Source organism: Chamaea fasciata, unplaced genomic scaffold, assembly GCF_029207755.1.
Source record: "Chamaea fasciata isolate MVZ Bird 193981 ecotype frontalis unplaced genomic scaffold, bChaFas1.0.hap1 SCAF_1, whole genome shotgun sequence".
NCBI classification, from domain to species: Eukaryota; Metazoa; Chordata; class Aves; order Passeriformes; family Sylviidae; genus Chamaea; species Chamaea fasciata.
The window spans coordinates 42,616,625-42,633,436 of NW_027094086.1; the positions used below are offsets into that span (position 1 = coordinate 42,616,625).

Consider the following 16,812-nt stretch of genomic DNA (forward strand, 5'->3'; position numbering starts at 1 on the left):
TTTGGTAGCTCTTGTCACTGCCAGAAACAGGATCCTAAGCTAGAGGCGCTTTGGTTTAACCACCTAACAAATCTGCTCTAACATACAGAGTTAATTATTTAATTCCAGGTGTCCTCTGGGATGTTGGTTTCTCACTCCAATTTGCAACCCAGACATGAAGTAGCTCGAACAAAGATTCTACTGCCTGGGAGATGAACAAACAAATTTTACACCAAATGCATCAGTTTCTTTGGGTACTTACTTTCATTTTTATTACTTTAGTACACAGGGTGATGCTGCTCTTCAGTCATACACTCCGTCACATACCATGACATCAAAATATATTTTGATGCAGCACTTTGCAGATGTTCTGCATTTACTCTGAATTTCAGAAGGGTTAAAAAGAAACAAAAAGAAGAAAAAAGAGGAGGAGGAGGAAAAAAAAGGGGAAAAAAAAAGCTCCCCATTCCTTTGGAGCTCACAGACCCTGAGGTCTTGAGCCCTTTGAAGACTTCAGATGACTCTACAGTCTCTGGCAGACTGAATGTCCTTAATCTTCAGACCTAACACAGTGGCTTCACAGCAGACACATATATTTAAGCCACGTCAACACTGAATGTACGTGGTCACACATGATGCACTGGCCATGCCAAGGGCAGCCTAGGAGCAAGGCTAAGAAGAAAGCCAGCCTGCTTTGACTCTCAACAACCAAAAAGCAGTTTGGAGACGAGAGAAGGAAAAAAAACACTGAGGAGCACAATTTAAAAAAACAAATGTTCAGACATTCTGGCTTCAGTGCCTGAAATACAACTCTAGAGTTTGTTTTAATAACTCTGTAACTACCAATAAGGAAGACAAATGAGGAGGAAAATATAGAAATTATGATCTCTTGGGAGCCACATATTTTATGTTTCTCTGGTGACACAGTGACAGGAAGCTGAACACACTGCAAGGAGACAATCCATGGCGCTTGATGTATGAAAATGCATCCAATGTCAGTATCAGTAAGACCACATGCAGTTTCACCCCACTCCAGTGAATTTTGCTAAAATGCTACTGTTCAGGTGTTACAAAAGAGCACCTGTAGCCTTCCAGTAGTTCTCTTTTGGAAAGTTCTCAAAGGGAACAAACTCTCTTTAGAGCCGATCAATAGAACTCCAGCAGCAGAGCAATCTCTACAAGATCCAGAGGGTGAGACAAAGTGTTTCGTGACAGCAAACCAGATTCTGCATGGTTTGAACGTGCCAGCTGGGATAGCCAGTGCATCTCCATTCAGATCAGACCAGAAGTACCAGTAACAACCACCACATCAACAAGAGCAAAACAAAGCAAAACAAGAGCAAAGCCAAGTTTAGTCTATGACAGCAGGTACTCCTGAATTTTTCAATTTTCTATTCTTCCTGAAAATTTAAAAATCTTGCAGTGTTGTAGGAATGCATCTCACCCACAGGGCTGAAGGATGTGATGTGCCCATCTGAATATAACTGAATGTAACACATCACATGACACAAGGCAGAAATAAGTTCAGAAAGGCCACAGTACCAATGCAGAAAATAGTATACTGCAACAACACAGACCATATCTTAGAAACACAAAAGAAGACTGGAGCTTAGGAAAATACCAAGCAGTGAATGGCTCTGCTCCACTGAGCATTCCAGAAAAAATCCCAAGTCATATTCCAAGCATGAAGGAGAACAGAGTAGAAATTATTACTATTGTGATAATGAAAATTCTATAGTAATAAGGACCATATACATACCCACAAGTATACATGTGAACTATCATAAAAAGCAACACTGACAAAAATTCCTCAGCTACAAAACTTACCTCACAAGTCAAATAGATAAAAGAGACCAAGCAAGCATGACAAGAGGCAAAAGGAAGACTATTTCACCACCATCCTTTTAAATCAATTAAAAAATTACCCTTATGCAAGTAGAGCTTTCTGAATAAAGCCATGACAAATTCATAAGAAGACACAAGGCAGGAAGATGAGCTTGCTTGAAGCCACATTAATATTTGCAAAACTGTGAACAAATACGTGCTTTGTGCAAAAATAGTGAGGACAACTTGTTCTCACCAGCTAAACAGTCACAATTCTGTCTTAGTGATAGCTGAATGATATGGGGAAAGGATAGATACTTTTAAGAAAAACAAATTACTGTTACTTTGCTCAAAGAACAATCAAACAAATAGTATACATGAACCGCAGTTTAGAAGCAAATTTGTACTATACCTGACATATCTAGTTGACATTTTTCAAAAACATGGTGGAGAAGTTATACTTTCTCTTAACTGGGAAATTCTTTAGAAATACGCAAGTATGCAAAATACAGGTGTTACACTCAAGTAAAATTTCTACTAATCCTAGGTAAAAGCTTTCACAAAATAAACTTTCCCACTGAAAGAACAAAAAACTGTGGGCAATTGAGGTTGGGAATAGTACTCATTGCACAAAGAATGAAAGTCACTTTCTGCCTTTGGTTCAGATGAATAGGTCAAATACACATTATGGAATTATAAAGGAAACAAAGAAAATTCCACTTTATGCCTTGTTTAATAAAGCAAACTAGCAACACTCTTCCAAATTTGTCTCACTTAGTTATTTTTTCAAAGGCATTATTTCATCCCAACATCATTTAACTTCTAATTGTCAAATGTGGTTCCAAAACTGCAGTTAGTAGACACCCTCCTGGGACATAACATACTATCTGCAGTGGATTAATAGCCAACCGCGTTCTGGTTCAAGCCACAAAGTTTTACTTTCATTCTTAAGCATAAAAAGTATAAAATGTCAAATTACAGGCATAAATCAAAACAAAAACATTCTTTTGCTTGGCATCCCATTACTGTTGTTCCTCCTCCCTGATGTATAATTTGCAGGTGCAGGCCTAACAAGCTCAGCAAGCAGGTAGATACCAAGCAGACTCTTATAATCCAAAGTCAGTGCTGAAAACCAGGTCTGGATTACAAGGTTTTCACAGCCTGTACAAAACCATCTGGTTGCTATTCTGATCTATACACGTTGTTATTCTTCCTGGGCTGGTAACTTCTGAAGCCATTCAAGACTTTTCTCAGAAACACACCAAGCCTCTTAAGCATGATGGCTTCTTGCCAGATTTATATAAATTTTTAAAAGTCTGCTGAATTTGGCTGTGCTTTAAACACTACACATTCTTTGTAAGAACATATGTAAGCTACTTAAAGAGACTATGCATGTTATTATTGTTTCTCATACGAAAACAAAAACAATACAAAGAATTCTTGTTTGCAGAACACAAGTTTACATTTGATTTTATTTTTTCCAATGCTGTAGCAAGTTCAGACAGTTGGCTAAGGAAAAGAAATTGGCCACTTGTCATGTCTCTAACTTATAGCATTAACTCTTAAGTAGTAAACTATCAAGAATAAGAAAATAAGCAACTACTAGCAAATCTCAGATTTCTGTCTTTTTAGAAGAATTTTACATAGTAAAAGAAACCCTGTTAAGGGCTACCCATGTTTTTTTCATCATGCACAAATTTCATGGCATTCAAGCTGCTAAAATCCTTTCTTCCCATCATCTTAATTAGTCACTGAAACTGAAAGAAGGGGAGTGATTGTTTACGTCCTCTTCTGTAAGCCTTTCAGCCTTCCTGAAAACATGTTACATTTGAAACCCTGTCCTCATGTCCAGGGCTCCATCCTCCTCCCCTCACATATGTGGTTCCACTTGCCTCAGCAAACTGAAAATTTGTTGCCCCTTGAAGGTCAGTTTCCCTAACAGGAAGGAGCAGTTTGGAAGGAAAGATCAGTGGTTTTGCTCTATTGTCAGTTCACTACTCAAATTCAGTTGTAACACAGTCATGAATCTTAACCTTGGATCAACAAATGCCAAGTCTTGCATGAGATTATAAAAGCTAGAAAATAAAATGTTTCTGCATTTAAGGTAAAGAACTGCTTTGATGATAGCTGCAAGACAAACAAAACCAATAGAAGATAGGATGTATAGAAAGCAAACTTTCAGAAGTTACAGTAGGAATCTACATGAGTTTGCTTTAATTATTATTAGTGTCCACTCCTATAGACAGGAAGGTTGTCTGAATGTAACTCAGAAAACCACTATTTTTTCTTCCAGCAGATGTTGACAGGAAAAAGGTTTGGGTTTTTGTTGTGGGTTTGTGTGGTTGTTTTTTTTTTTTTTTTCCCTCTCTCTCTTTCAGCTGTCCAGATCTCCTCTTTGCCCAAACAGGAAACTTCATGGGGAAGTTGCAGCACTGCATACAGAAAAAAGCCTGCAAATGGTCTTCAAGCCCTTGCACAGAGTAGCCTCAAACCATCAGCCTGGCTGATCACAATCTTGCTGTTACGTGGCCTGCACCTAAGCCCCTCTTTTACATCTTGTGAAGAACAGAAAATTTTGGATTTGAGGCAGAGCCTGGCATTCGCCTCTGTTAGAACTGAGCCACAGAAAGCATCCAACCAATGCTGTGTAGCACGGGCAAACTCTGCTATTCCCTCCCTTCAGGCCTCTGCCTGGCATGGTTACCTTGACTTACAGAAGTAGGATTCACCCTGCAGAAACCCATATCTTAGTGAGTGCCTATCCCAACACAGGGACCGGCTGTAGAATGTGACTCTGCCCCAAAATTGTCAAAATCTGAGAGAGCACAAAGGTTTCTTCTACCCTGCAGAATGAGTCAGTCGAAGTGAGACCCTGCGTGCTACATAAACACCAGAAAGTGCGTGCTGAAAGGAGGTGCTCTCTTCTGGGCAGTGATTCATCCCAGTGACCAAGAGGCAGCCAAACCACAATGGTTACTTACAGAAAGGGGTCAGGGAGGTAACAGACAGGAATTTTTTTAAAAAATAAAGCCAAAAACTAGGAAGTTTTGAGTAATATGGACAATATGGATACAACTGAAAAGTAAGCAACAGCAAAATAAAGGCATAAAATTCTGCTATATAAAATGTTTAATGGGGGTGACAGCTGGAACTTCTGGAAACATTTTTCCTTAAATTTCATATGTAAGGAGGACTTTAAACCAATCTCATCTGAAACTGTTCCCCGCTGCTTTAGCAATGAACTTCTGGTCTGCATGTCTCTGGGATATCCAAAATGATGTGACAGCTCTCCCGGCAACTAAGTTACTTCAGTCCTCCACATTAATCTTCAGGATTCTTTAGTGACTCAAACGAGTTTTTTATTTGAAAAGTTCTTTCCTCCAATTCTGTGCCGAAGCCAGAAACAGTCCTGGAAACAGTGTGGCTTAGAAATATAACTGGGCAAAACAGAGGGGAAACAAAATTCAAGAAGATTCTTAAATTAGTGAGACAGCCTTAACTTGAACCTAAAGAGATGAAAGCTGAAAGTGGCATGCATTTGCTGTGCTGACACTTCACATTCCTGACTAGAAGCAAACAGAAGGTTATCTAGTTACATTACTAAAATTTCAACCATTCCAACCAATGTTCTCCAAACCAAACTCCAATTTCATTCTAGTGACACAAAGCATTATGGCCGTTCTAAGAATACAACTATCAAAAATAAATTTTGGTCTAGATGAGAAAGTATCCCCAAAACATTATCACAGCTATTTTAATGATTATTTTATAATCATTATACTTTGGAATAAGGATTGAGAATTGGAAGTGAAATTGAAGCTGTGAAGTTGAAGTGTGTTCCTAAATTTATGGCATGTTCGGCATTTTTCAGAAACTGTAGCAAATGCTTGCAGGGTAAATGAAACAGCAGTTTGTCCTAAAGACTTCTTGTACATTTTTTGTTTTGATGGAAAAGGCATAACCCAGAAATAGTTCATCTTCTGCCAAAACTAAATCATCTTAAAGACACCCATCAGAATTTTTAAAATGTACTTAAGAATAGAGTAAGGTATTTTCCCATAGCCTTTTTCTCATAAAATGCTAACGAATTCTGACTCATTTTCTGAAAGAAAGAAGAATCAAAGAAAGGAATTCAGCCAGGGGCAGATGTTTAGCATGGAATATTTCAGCCTAGAAGCTGGTCTAACAAAATGGTGAGCAGCCAAACACAAGGTTTTGTAATGATACATGTGGAACTAGGACAAAAAGAATATTAGCATATTAGCAGTATTGCAGGTCTGTTACTACTGAATGCATTAAAAAAATTCATTTTATTAAAAAGGAAAGCCCATTCAAAATCTATTTCTGTTCCATATTTGAGAAACAGCAAGAGGATGTCCTCACACCACATAAGAATGATGAAGTAACCTCCCATGTTTTTAAGTAAGCATGCCTGTGCCATTTTCAACACAGCATTTCTGAAAAGAGCTGGCTAAAGACATCTCTGGCTCCCTGATGTCATTTTTTAGAGTGTATGCAGATACTGGTGAAATTCCAGAAGACCAAAAGGATGATGATATTGTGCTACTATTCAGGAAGGGCAAACAAAGTGGCTTACAGTAACTGGAGACCAACTAGCCTGACATCAGATCTAGGAAAAGTGGCTGGAAAAATAAGAAAGGAATTAAAGTCAGAAATACAATGTGCTATTCCGCATGGGTGGCATTTTGAACACACAGGATGCAAATGGCCAAAGGATCTAAGCCCTCTAAAGCTCCTGTGAGAAACTGAGACCAAGCTTTAGCCAACAGTTTGGGCACAACTTTAAATCATACAACCTTCTTACGAAAAATCCACCATTTTCCCTATGAGTAATGCACCCTTTGAGTGGAATGCAAAAAAACCCCTAAAATTCTGAGAGCTAGCTTTGTGAATTGCAGTTAGGGCTTTTTACCAATAGAGAATTATAACTGAGTAACAGCAGTTCCAGCATGACTTGCACGTAACACTCATGCTATTAAATGGTTGCACCAGCGACAAAGAAACTGTGCGAACACCACAAACTCAAGCAAATCTGTGACTACCAGAGGACAGGTTTGAGCTATACAGTGATCTGAACTGCATGATTAACTGGACTACTTAAGTAAAATCAGCCAGGATACAGCACAAATACTTCCCTGTGTTTAGTCAGAAGAAACAGTAAGAGTAGCTGCAGAGTAGGAAACAGCATCTCAGAAAAAAATAGCTGTACTGGTTACAAAATCATACTGGACAATCAATTCAAGGTGAAGTCCCAGCACCATGCTGTGACCAAAGCCAAGCTAGACCCAAACACTCTTCACAGGCCTCAAATATCCAGGAGGCTGAGAAGTGAACTGAACCTGGCCAATGATTTTAATGAGACTAAAACTGGAAGAACACACAGAATTGCTACTCTTGTTCTTAAGACCCTTCTGAAAAGTTTGAGAGCGTACAGTAAAAAGCCATGAAAGTCACTTGAGCACTGATAATAATGCTTTAGAGACCCTTAAAGAGCTCCGTCTGTTTAGTTTATGAAAATTGTGAGGCAGCAGAGGTTTTGCTATGCAAGTGCCAGAAGGGGAAAATGTCACATACTATAGAGCTCTTTAAGGGAGAAGCAAGAAACAAAAGAGAGGAACTGAAGCCAGACAAATTCAGACTTGGAAGAAAAACCACCTTTAAAACTTTGGGAGTAGAACAGTGGACAAACTTTCAAGGTAAATGACAGATTCACTTATCCGTGTGAATTTTTCAAATTAAGACAAGAAGACTTTCTGGAAAATAAATGCACATTAATATATGCTCAAAAATAAGCAGTTGGCTTAATACAGAATAAATGCTTTTTAGCATTTTGTAGACTATAGCCACACACACAGCAGTTGATTAAAAAATGTAACCACTTCTTTATACTGAAACTCTATGAATCCATTACCTCTCAAGAAACACTGCTGAAAGGTGGTGCTACCAGTAACTAATTGGCATGACTCCCACTGTTTCTTTTTAAGTGATGTACACACTGTAGTTACGCCTCACACTCATTTCATAGTTGTGCTCCATTTGTTCACACTAGCTGCCATTGACAATTTTAGCACTTATCCATGAATTTTTATCTATGTTTGTTTGCTGGCAAGAAGTGATCACAAAGCAAAAAGAACATGAAGAAAGGCTGATTTTAAAAAAAGAAAAAAAACCCCAAAAAATCTGAACACCCATAAATTAAAACTTGAATTGTTCTATAACCTGCTGAAAACACTGTTTTTCCATGTGATTCTGGATGTCAAGGATCTGTGAAGAACTTAGATGGAGGCTACTTAAAATATATCCTTTACCTTATACATCATATTTACCAGAAATGCAATTATTAGCTCAGAAGACAATCAAGATAGCATTAACCCCAAGTCAGGAAAGACCAGAAAATAATACAAACTTCACTTTTACTCCTAGACAGGCCATAGATACATACATGTAGGTATAATACTTTCACAGTGTTATTGTGTAATGCTTCTTACCTGAGGGGATTTTATCATCTGAAATACACTGATGCCTCCAAAAGCTAATGGCAGATCTTTCTCTGTTCTGGAGCCGACATAACCTCTCAGCTAGCCCGCCCCTGCAGAGAATAAAGGAATTCTCAGTTTTGCCAGGAATCAGCATTTGGTTTTGCCAAGTGACAAGCCACAGGACAGATGTGTACATGTATATATATGCATATATGCTTTGACCCCTAGAGACAGAATCATACAGTAAAATTATGTTTTGTAGATAAGTTCTCCTACTTTTGAGTTTTCCAGGTGAGTTACTCCCAACAAAACCTACACCTATGGTCAGTACATGCAACAAAACATTTCCAATATCTGGGTGTCCAAATCTTCATGTTTTCAGTCCTGTCTCCAGTATGAGGGGTATAAAAAGAAAGTTCCTAATATTCCCTTGCACTTATGAACAGATCCTATTAGACACCAGAGACAGTTGCAAATTTAAAACAAACCAGCATAACCACTAGTTATGACAGGTTGGGGTTTTTTTTCCCTCACAGATTTGTTTGTCTGTTGGCAAGGAGTGATCACAAAAATATTCTTTTACCCATACTTGACCCTATGATTCATTTCACAAGCTGGGTCAAGTGTGCAGTTTCAGTGGTCTGAACACTCTCCAAGATGAAATTAATTTAGCATTCCCAAGGTGAGGAGCAGAGGAGTGGCACCTAGCACAAATACACTTAAGGTAACACTAAAGCAATTCCTACCCTTGGATTCAAAGCCAGAAGACATAATTTCTCACTTTTAAGAACAAGAAGATGTATGTGTTGGAAGCTGTCTTTGGGCTACTACAAAGAGCTTTGGACAACTGTGGGAGTGTTTGAGCATTTTTCTTTGGCTTCAAAGAAGTTATTTGCATAAAAACCTACTTCATTCTTTTGTTGCAGTGCAAAGTTTCTCCACAAGTACTACCGAAAATATTAATAAAGATTTCTATTAAGGTGAAATGGGTCCTTGAGTTTAACTAGTTTAGGAATCAACAGAGATAGCATACAACCACTTTATGACTATTTGTGCACATGAAGAAAATTTTTTGGCTTAGTTAAAGAAGACAAATAGCCTGGTAAAGCTCACATCGTAAATGTGAAACTGGGAAGACAAACCTGTGGAAGTTGAGAAGGAGCTAAAAAGCCTAAGCAGGACTTCAGGTGAGATGTTAAAAAAAAAAAAAAAAAAAAGTATCTCTTCGGTTACCAGTTATTAAGCAATTTCATCTACAGACAAGTCAACACTTCATAGAAAAAGTAGTTAGCAGTGTCAGCTGAATTTTTAATGAATAACTATATCCTTTGGAAAATTATAATTATCGCAAGAATTATCAGATGCAACAGCTAACTAATGGCTATCTAAGTAGCAGATCATGGAATGAACTCTGAAATACAAGAGCCCCATTTAAGCCAAAATGACCTATAGAAGCTTTGCAGTATCTCTATGGCTGGTGTCAGGCAGAGGAAAGAAACTCAGACTCAGAGGAAGATGAAAAACCCCAAAGCCTCAAAATAAAGAGCCTGGACTTAACAAGCTATGAACCCTGATATATTAAGGAGGAAAACAAATAAAAATGTTTAGAAAATATTGGGCTCCAGTGAAGTTCCAGGAAAGCTTAACAACCTTGTTTAATCCTGGTTTCAACAAGGACTTTAAGACAGAGAGACAACTAATACAGAAGTGCAATGGAAGCTTTGGGTCCAAGAGCAGCACAGTCAAGCACAAAACTTCATACAGGATAACCTACTCTGCTGATAACACTGTGTTGGTCCACATTTCCCACCAAACTTGAGCACTGAAGCATTACCACACCACAGCACTTGTGGGCAAACAGTTCTACAGACTCCAACAAACTGTCCACCGAGTTTCTCTTCTTACCAGGGAACCAGTCTCAGATGCAGTGGTAATTCAGCTTGGCCGGGTGGCCTACATGAGCTATGCTGGAATTGGTAGATGCCAGCTCAGCTAGGCTTAAAAATGCAGCAGCAAAATGCATTTTCAGATTGCTTGTTTAAAAGTCTTGCATGCAGTCTGCATCTGAACTCTGCAGTCGGACTGTAGCAATACACTATACAATTAGTAGCTCAAAAACTTGTTTTGCTGAAAAAACTGTTCAACACGAGTGTTCTCCTACTTCATTCCCTCCACAGATGCCAGTCACAGAAATGTATTTTATTTGTTCAAACAATTCAGGAAAGCCTTAAAGTACCTGTAGAAGAGAGCAGCTTTTGGCTTACAGCCTAATTTCCCCCCTTCTTCCTGAACAGGGCTATCAGTTCCTACTCTTCTGCAAGCCTACTACTGTAAAACCTATGGCAGGAACGCCCTGTAGCATGAAGGAAAGAAACCAAGTTTTCTGATTCTGTGGCTACTCCACACAACAGCAAGACATCATTCATGTTTCAGGCCTGATATGACTACCAGGACAGTCCCAGTGATGTTCACAGTATCATTGCTAATTTGCTGACCACGTCTGTATTAGGATATCACAAAGGTCCATGAAAAATAAAACACTGACTTTCCTTAGTAGGAAGTCTCTCTGTGCTAAGCACACTGATATTTATTAATCATCATACTTCCATTCACATTCCAAATGCAGTTAAAAATAGTTTAAACAGAAAACATCATAAAGCAATTTGCATCAGCTTGGTTGCAGAACATAAAATATAACTAAGAATGCATTTATGAGAGGTTCTCAGCTGGTCATTAGAAATGTTTTTATACGGTTTCATAGCTCATGAAATTAGAAAACACAGTTCAAGGACATGCCATGCATGAAAAGACTTTGTATGGCCAGAACAACAGTTGGTACTTTATGGTTTGTTTCTTTTAAAAAGGTAGAAATGAAGGAGTTTAAACACCACTGCAACCCAGGAGGATCAACCCCCTTTTTAGCTCAAACACATGAAACAAAGGAAAAGGTGAGTTCTGGTACAGAAGCTAACAGATTTGCTGACAACAGCATTTGAAAACCACTCATTCCTTCCAAAACAGTACAGGTACCCACACTGTAAAACACTCATACATATACTGTGAGATTCTGTGAACTACACAGAGTCAGAGTCACTCCTTGCTGTGCAGCAAGAGGTAAGCCAGCATCTGGGGAGGGGGGTATGTGTATAAAATTGGCAAATACATTTTGATTACTAATGTATCAATTCTGTAATCAAGGGAACTGACAAACTAATTTATTGAAATGATAAAAACTAGTTAGGGATGTATACTTTCCTGACCAGCACTTCAAACTTGCCCCCAAAATATTTTAATGTGAGCAAACTGAACACATTTGTCAAACTGTTAATGCAAAGGCTGTTCAGCAAAGTCAAGCTGCTCAGATACAATCTCCACTGCCCACAACCTTTTTATTTTTAATCACAAAACTTCCAGTACTACTATTTTGTTCCTTTAATTCCCTGAAGGCGGACAGATTTAAAAGCAGCAATTCATGTCCTATTTCCATACTAAATCTGAGCTTGTTGAAATACTGTATTTAAAACAATACATTGCCTTTACTGTCCATGTCTAACAATATCCACGTGAAAGACAGCTTTGATGACTGCAAGAAAACTCAGCATCCTGTATGACAGCTCAGTTTCTGATAGCTGCCCTTCCCTTAGACAAACTTTAACAGCAAGACTGAAGAGTTTTGTGACAACTCTCAGCAAAAAGTAATACTGAGCCTGATCTGTGACTTCCAGGCTGGTTCCTAGCTCCTAACTCCAACAAGGCTAATCGAAAGCAACAACAAAAAAGCATTATTGAGTCTGCTGTGTTTTGAAAAGCAATTTTCAATCCTTCTGAAGTGTTGGAGATCTTTGTGGTTATTTATTAAAGTTTTCATTCAGCAGGGCACTTATCAAACATAACCCCCTATTCATCCAAGTTTACTCCTTTACAGACTTAATTTGAAATCTCCTCATACACAGTATACACAGGACTCTATATAATTCAAAACAAATATATATCCGCAACTCAAGACTGAGAAATTTCCACCTTCTCTCATTTCAAAGCAAGGAGAAATCTTCTCTCCTACTTTCACATTAACTGGTGAAGTAACTGACATTCAGCTGTTCCTTTCCACGCCATGAGGCGCTTGCTAAAGAAATAAAAAAAGCACTGCTGACTCGTGTTCAACTTTCCACCAACTAGGATCCCCAGGTCCCCTTCTGCAGCCCTGCCTTCCAGCATCTCATTCCCCAGTCTGTACACACAACCAAGATTGCCCTATTCCAGGTGCAGAATCCAGCACTTGCCCTTGTTAAACTTCATGCAGTTGCTGGTTGCCCAGTCCTCTAATTTGTCAAGGTCTCTCTGCAGGGCCTCTCTGCCCTCAAGAGACTTGACAGCTCTTCCTAATTTAGTGTCATTAGCAGACTCATCTAGTATCCTTTGAGTCCTGCATCCCAGTGGTTAATGAAGATGTTGAAGAGAACTGGGCCAAGGATGGAGCCCTGCAGAGCCCCACCAGTGCCCAGACCCCAGCCTGATGTCACCCCATTTAGTGTAACCCTCTGTGCCGAACCTGTGAGCCAGTTACTCACCCATTGTTCAGCATAGTTATCCAGCTGTGTGCTGGACACTTGGTCTGGGAGCTACTGTGAGAGACAGTACCAAAAGTTTTGGTTTTGAAGACCAAAAAGATCACATCTGCCAGCTTTCCTAGGTCAACTAGGTGAGCCACCCTGTTGTAGAAGTGTTTTCAAGCAGGACTTCTCCCTCATGAAGCTGTGCTTGCTGTGACCACTGACAAACATGGCACTTTTTTTTCCCATTAGCACCAAACATTTGGCCCAATGAAACCATCCACACTTTCTAAAAGAGAAAATATGTTTTAACTTTCTCTAAGTGCAAAGTAATCTTACTGTGAACACTGCCAGTGATGGCAAGTGGTACATCTGTACTCCAGCCATGATATTCTTCATTTATATTTTCCTAATCCAAAAAGAAATTCTCTAGCAAAGAAAAGTCAAATAGTTATAGAAATAGTTAAAATTAACATAAGAACATGCTAAAGGACTAAGTCCCTAAAGGGCTAGTCCATTGTTGTTACACCCTCATGCCACTTGTGGATGCATGTAAGAAAGAACAGTCCCAATTTCAGAGTAAAAGTCTGCTTCATTTGTGCCAGCTCCCTCTTCCCTTGGCAATTTCCTTTATTTTCAGGACCTCAGTTGGCCTCCTGTGACAACTGGGTTTCATTTTCCTGCCCATAGTACCAGGACATTCTGTAATTTTCTCCTCTTTTGATAACGCAAGTTAATTTTAGCTGATCAGATTTGTATGTGGTCTGCATACAAGTAGATATAAGAAAATTTTAAATAATATCCTGGGAAATCCTGTTTTTCTGGAACTATAAACACCCACTCAAGTATTAAAAAAACCAAACAAAAAGCTAGACCTTATTCTTCAGAACTATAAGCTCTTGCAACATGACAGATTCAGATGCAGAGTTAACATTTTATAACTTAAGGATATTTATTTCCTACAATGAACCTCTGGCTCTTTTTCTGACGGAAATAAAATCCTAATGGAAAAAGTAAACTATTCAGAAAACCTTTACGAAAGGTTTACTTGTAGACAAGAGGAATTGAGTACATGTATTTTAAGTTTTCTTCTCTACAAATACTGAATTAACCCAGTTGTTTGTTTAATCTATGTAATAAACATTACAACTTGCAATACTCTACATTTCTCCATTCTTTCACACAAACTTTGAAAGAATTGGAACTACCACAGTTTAGACATTTCACCCTATAGTACTAACATGAATTTCAAATGCTACAAGAAGAGCTTCTTGAAAACTGTTCTTTGCAATATATACGCTCCCCCCCTCAGTTTTACAAATCATTTGCATAATTTTCCCACAAAGTGCTGGCTCAAGCTGAGAAACTGAAGCGTTGGGATGGAATAAAAGGGCAGGAGCACATAAACCAAAGATTTCTTGACCTGATCACCACAGTAATTCATCTCACTACCAAGTACCACTAGTAGCACTTAATTCTCAACTCACTTAGTAGCTCACAGGTGCAGCAAAAGGCCATGGATCTGGCAGCACACCTGGGAAAACTATATATTCCCACTGCATCCATCAATAGTCTTGTTTAAATAGAGGAGGGCAACTTACACAACCACATAAATACCAGTGTTTAAGGGGAGGATGTCCCAAGCAGTGGCATTGATGGCTGCAAGTGAGAGACGACCTGCTTTGCTCCCAGCATGACAAACTGGCATCTCCTACAGCACAGCTGTTCAGAACCTGAAGGACAACCCCCACCAACACCCCTGAAGGACAAGCCCCACCATGTAGACTACCTGCTCTCCCCTAGGGATCATGGTAGAAATAAGAATAATCTTTGCTTAGGACACTTTGGAAAACAAAAACTAACATCACAGGAGATACAAGAAAACATATGAGAATTTGGCAGTAGATGTTGCTGGGGAGAAACTGCTTTCACCACATCATTCTTGTCTTCAGACACCAATGGTTTTCCAAAACCCCACTTAACCCCTAACAGAGGAGAATTGCAAGATGCTCCTTCAAATCTGGCTCAGCAGCGGCAGCAGTGTATATTGTGCATGTTGATGTGGGGAGAGGGATGGGCTTCTGATTTTATTTACACTCAAAGTTGTTGAATTTACAGTCAAATTGCCAATGCGAGGATCACAAAAATTTATTTTGATCATCCATAATTAGCTTACTTCTGAAGATTTATATTGCTTTGCTCGGTTGCATCACATTTTTTTTAATTTATGACAATTGCCTCCGTAAGAGGGTCAAACAAACAATACTCTTTCCTCCCATCCAGGCAACTACCCCATTTCCATTTTAGCACCAGGAGGTTTCCTGGAAGAGAGGACAGTAGAAAGGACTTTATCTGAATTTTTCTAGAGACTGTTATGGCTCTTTTCTTTGTTTGGTTTGGTTTTGCTTGGGATTTGGGGGTTTAGGGGGGATATTTATGGCGGGTTTCTTTGAAGTTGCACAGAAAAATGTACCCATTGATGTAACAAAGGCATCGCTGCAAACAGGCAATACAAATATAAATACAGATTGCAGCATGACTGTAGGATTTCTAAAGAAAATATAAGCTAAAATTCCTTGAAAATATTATCTCTAGTTTTGAAGATAGATTTACACATGTCAAACAGCAAAGAGATATAAAAATAGAAATACATTCTATTTTCTTTAAAGGGGAAACAAAATGGGAGGAGACCTACTCTACCTACCTCAGGACTCCTCCATGAAATAAGCATAGACAATACAGTCTGGATTTGAAGCTGAACCTACTGCACAGGAATTCACATAGGAAGATAGCAGCTCTACCACCTGCACCATCTCTGCTCAGCCCATGCTTCCCAAGGCACTGGCCTGGAGAAAGAGAGCCCAGCTAAGCAGAGACTAGTGGCTCTCTTCCACCTACTGAGCAGTTCAAAATGGTCCATCTGAGTGGGAGCTCACGGGCCAGATCCAGCTTCAGGATGACTCCCCTGCTCACTGCTTTTTCTGCTGTGGCCTTGATCTGCAGCAGAGGTAGGAAGGAAGGAGAAATAAAACCCACAACTGCTTTGTAGCTTTTGGCTATTTAACTTAATCAATCATTTAATCAATCAAGAAGCTGACAAACCTTTCCCTGAACTGGCCTTCAATCCACAGCACTGAAAACCTGTGCTTTCCTATTGAGGATGCAAACTTATATCCACTGTTATCACACCAATGAAAATGTTCTCTGTCAGCAGTAAAAGGAAGGATGGGAGAGACACATGAATTAATGCCCTGAACAGGAAGAGTGAAAAGATGACAATTACCTGCATGAGCAAAATAACTAGATAAACAACACTCATAACTGAGGAATTTCCTGCCCGCTTCCCTGTTCCCAAAGGAACTCAAAGTGGAACCACAGGATGGAAGGTAAAAAGCCCTGTAAGCTCTGTCCCTCGGGCCACTCCAGACAGATTACATTCTATATAATTGTGGATGATTTGGTCTTGTTGTTTTGTTTGTTTTTAAAGCAATCTATTCTCTTATACACTTGTGTCAGAGTATCTTTGCCGTAAAACACTTTTTGCATTTAGACAGTTGATAGTAAAGGTCATCAAATGAAGCTGGAATTTAGAAAAGGAAAAATCCACTAATGGTAACAAACAGCTGGGGAACTGCTTAAAGCTGGAAGAGCACCTGGGCAAAATACCACTGTACACTTGTCCTGTTTTTATTACATTCACACATACTTGCTTTTGGCCACTAAAAGGCATTTTTGGGGTTGCAGCTTTGGTCTGACCTAGTACAGCTGTGTATGCATGTTTTCTAAAGTAACAAGGAATAAAGCTTGATTGCACAAGCAAAGCACTTTAAAGTACAGAGATCCTCAGTAATCAGGATGTCCAAACCTGTTTCCTCAGACAGCATTTTGAAATAGCCAAGAATATTTCAGAGCAAAATAAAGTATGCCTATTAACTAAAGATTTACTTTTTAAGTAATTG

The 16,812-nt window shown here is 39.0% G+C and overlaps 1 protein-coding gene across 2 annotated transcripts in view; it reads right to left on the minus strand.

The window, feature by feature from the left end:
• Positions 1-16,812, minus strand: part of SPIDR (scaffold protein involved in DNA repair) — a 195,419-nt gene that overhangs the window by 125,769 nt on the left and 52,838 nt on the right. For both annotated transcript variants that reach the window (XM_066181678.1, XM_066181668.1), the window contains exon 7: positions 8,313-8,413. In XM_066181678.1, coding sequence (XP_066037775.1) covers positions 8,313-8,413 — 101 coding nt within the window. The remainder of the gene's footprint in view (positions 1-8,312; positions 8,414-16,812) is intronic.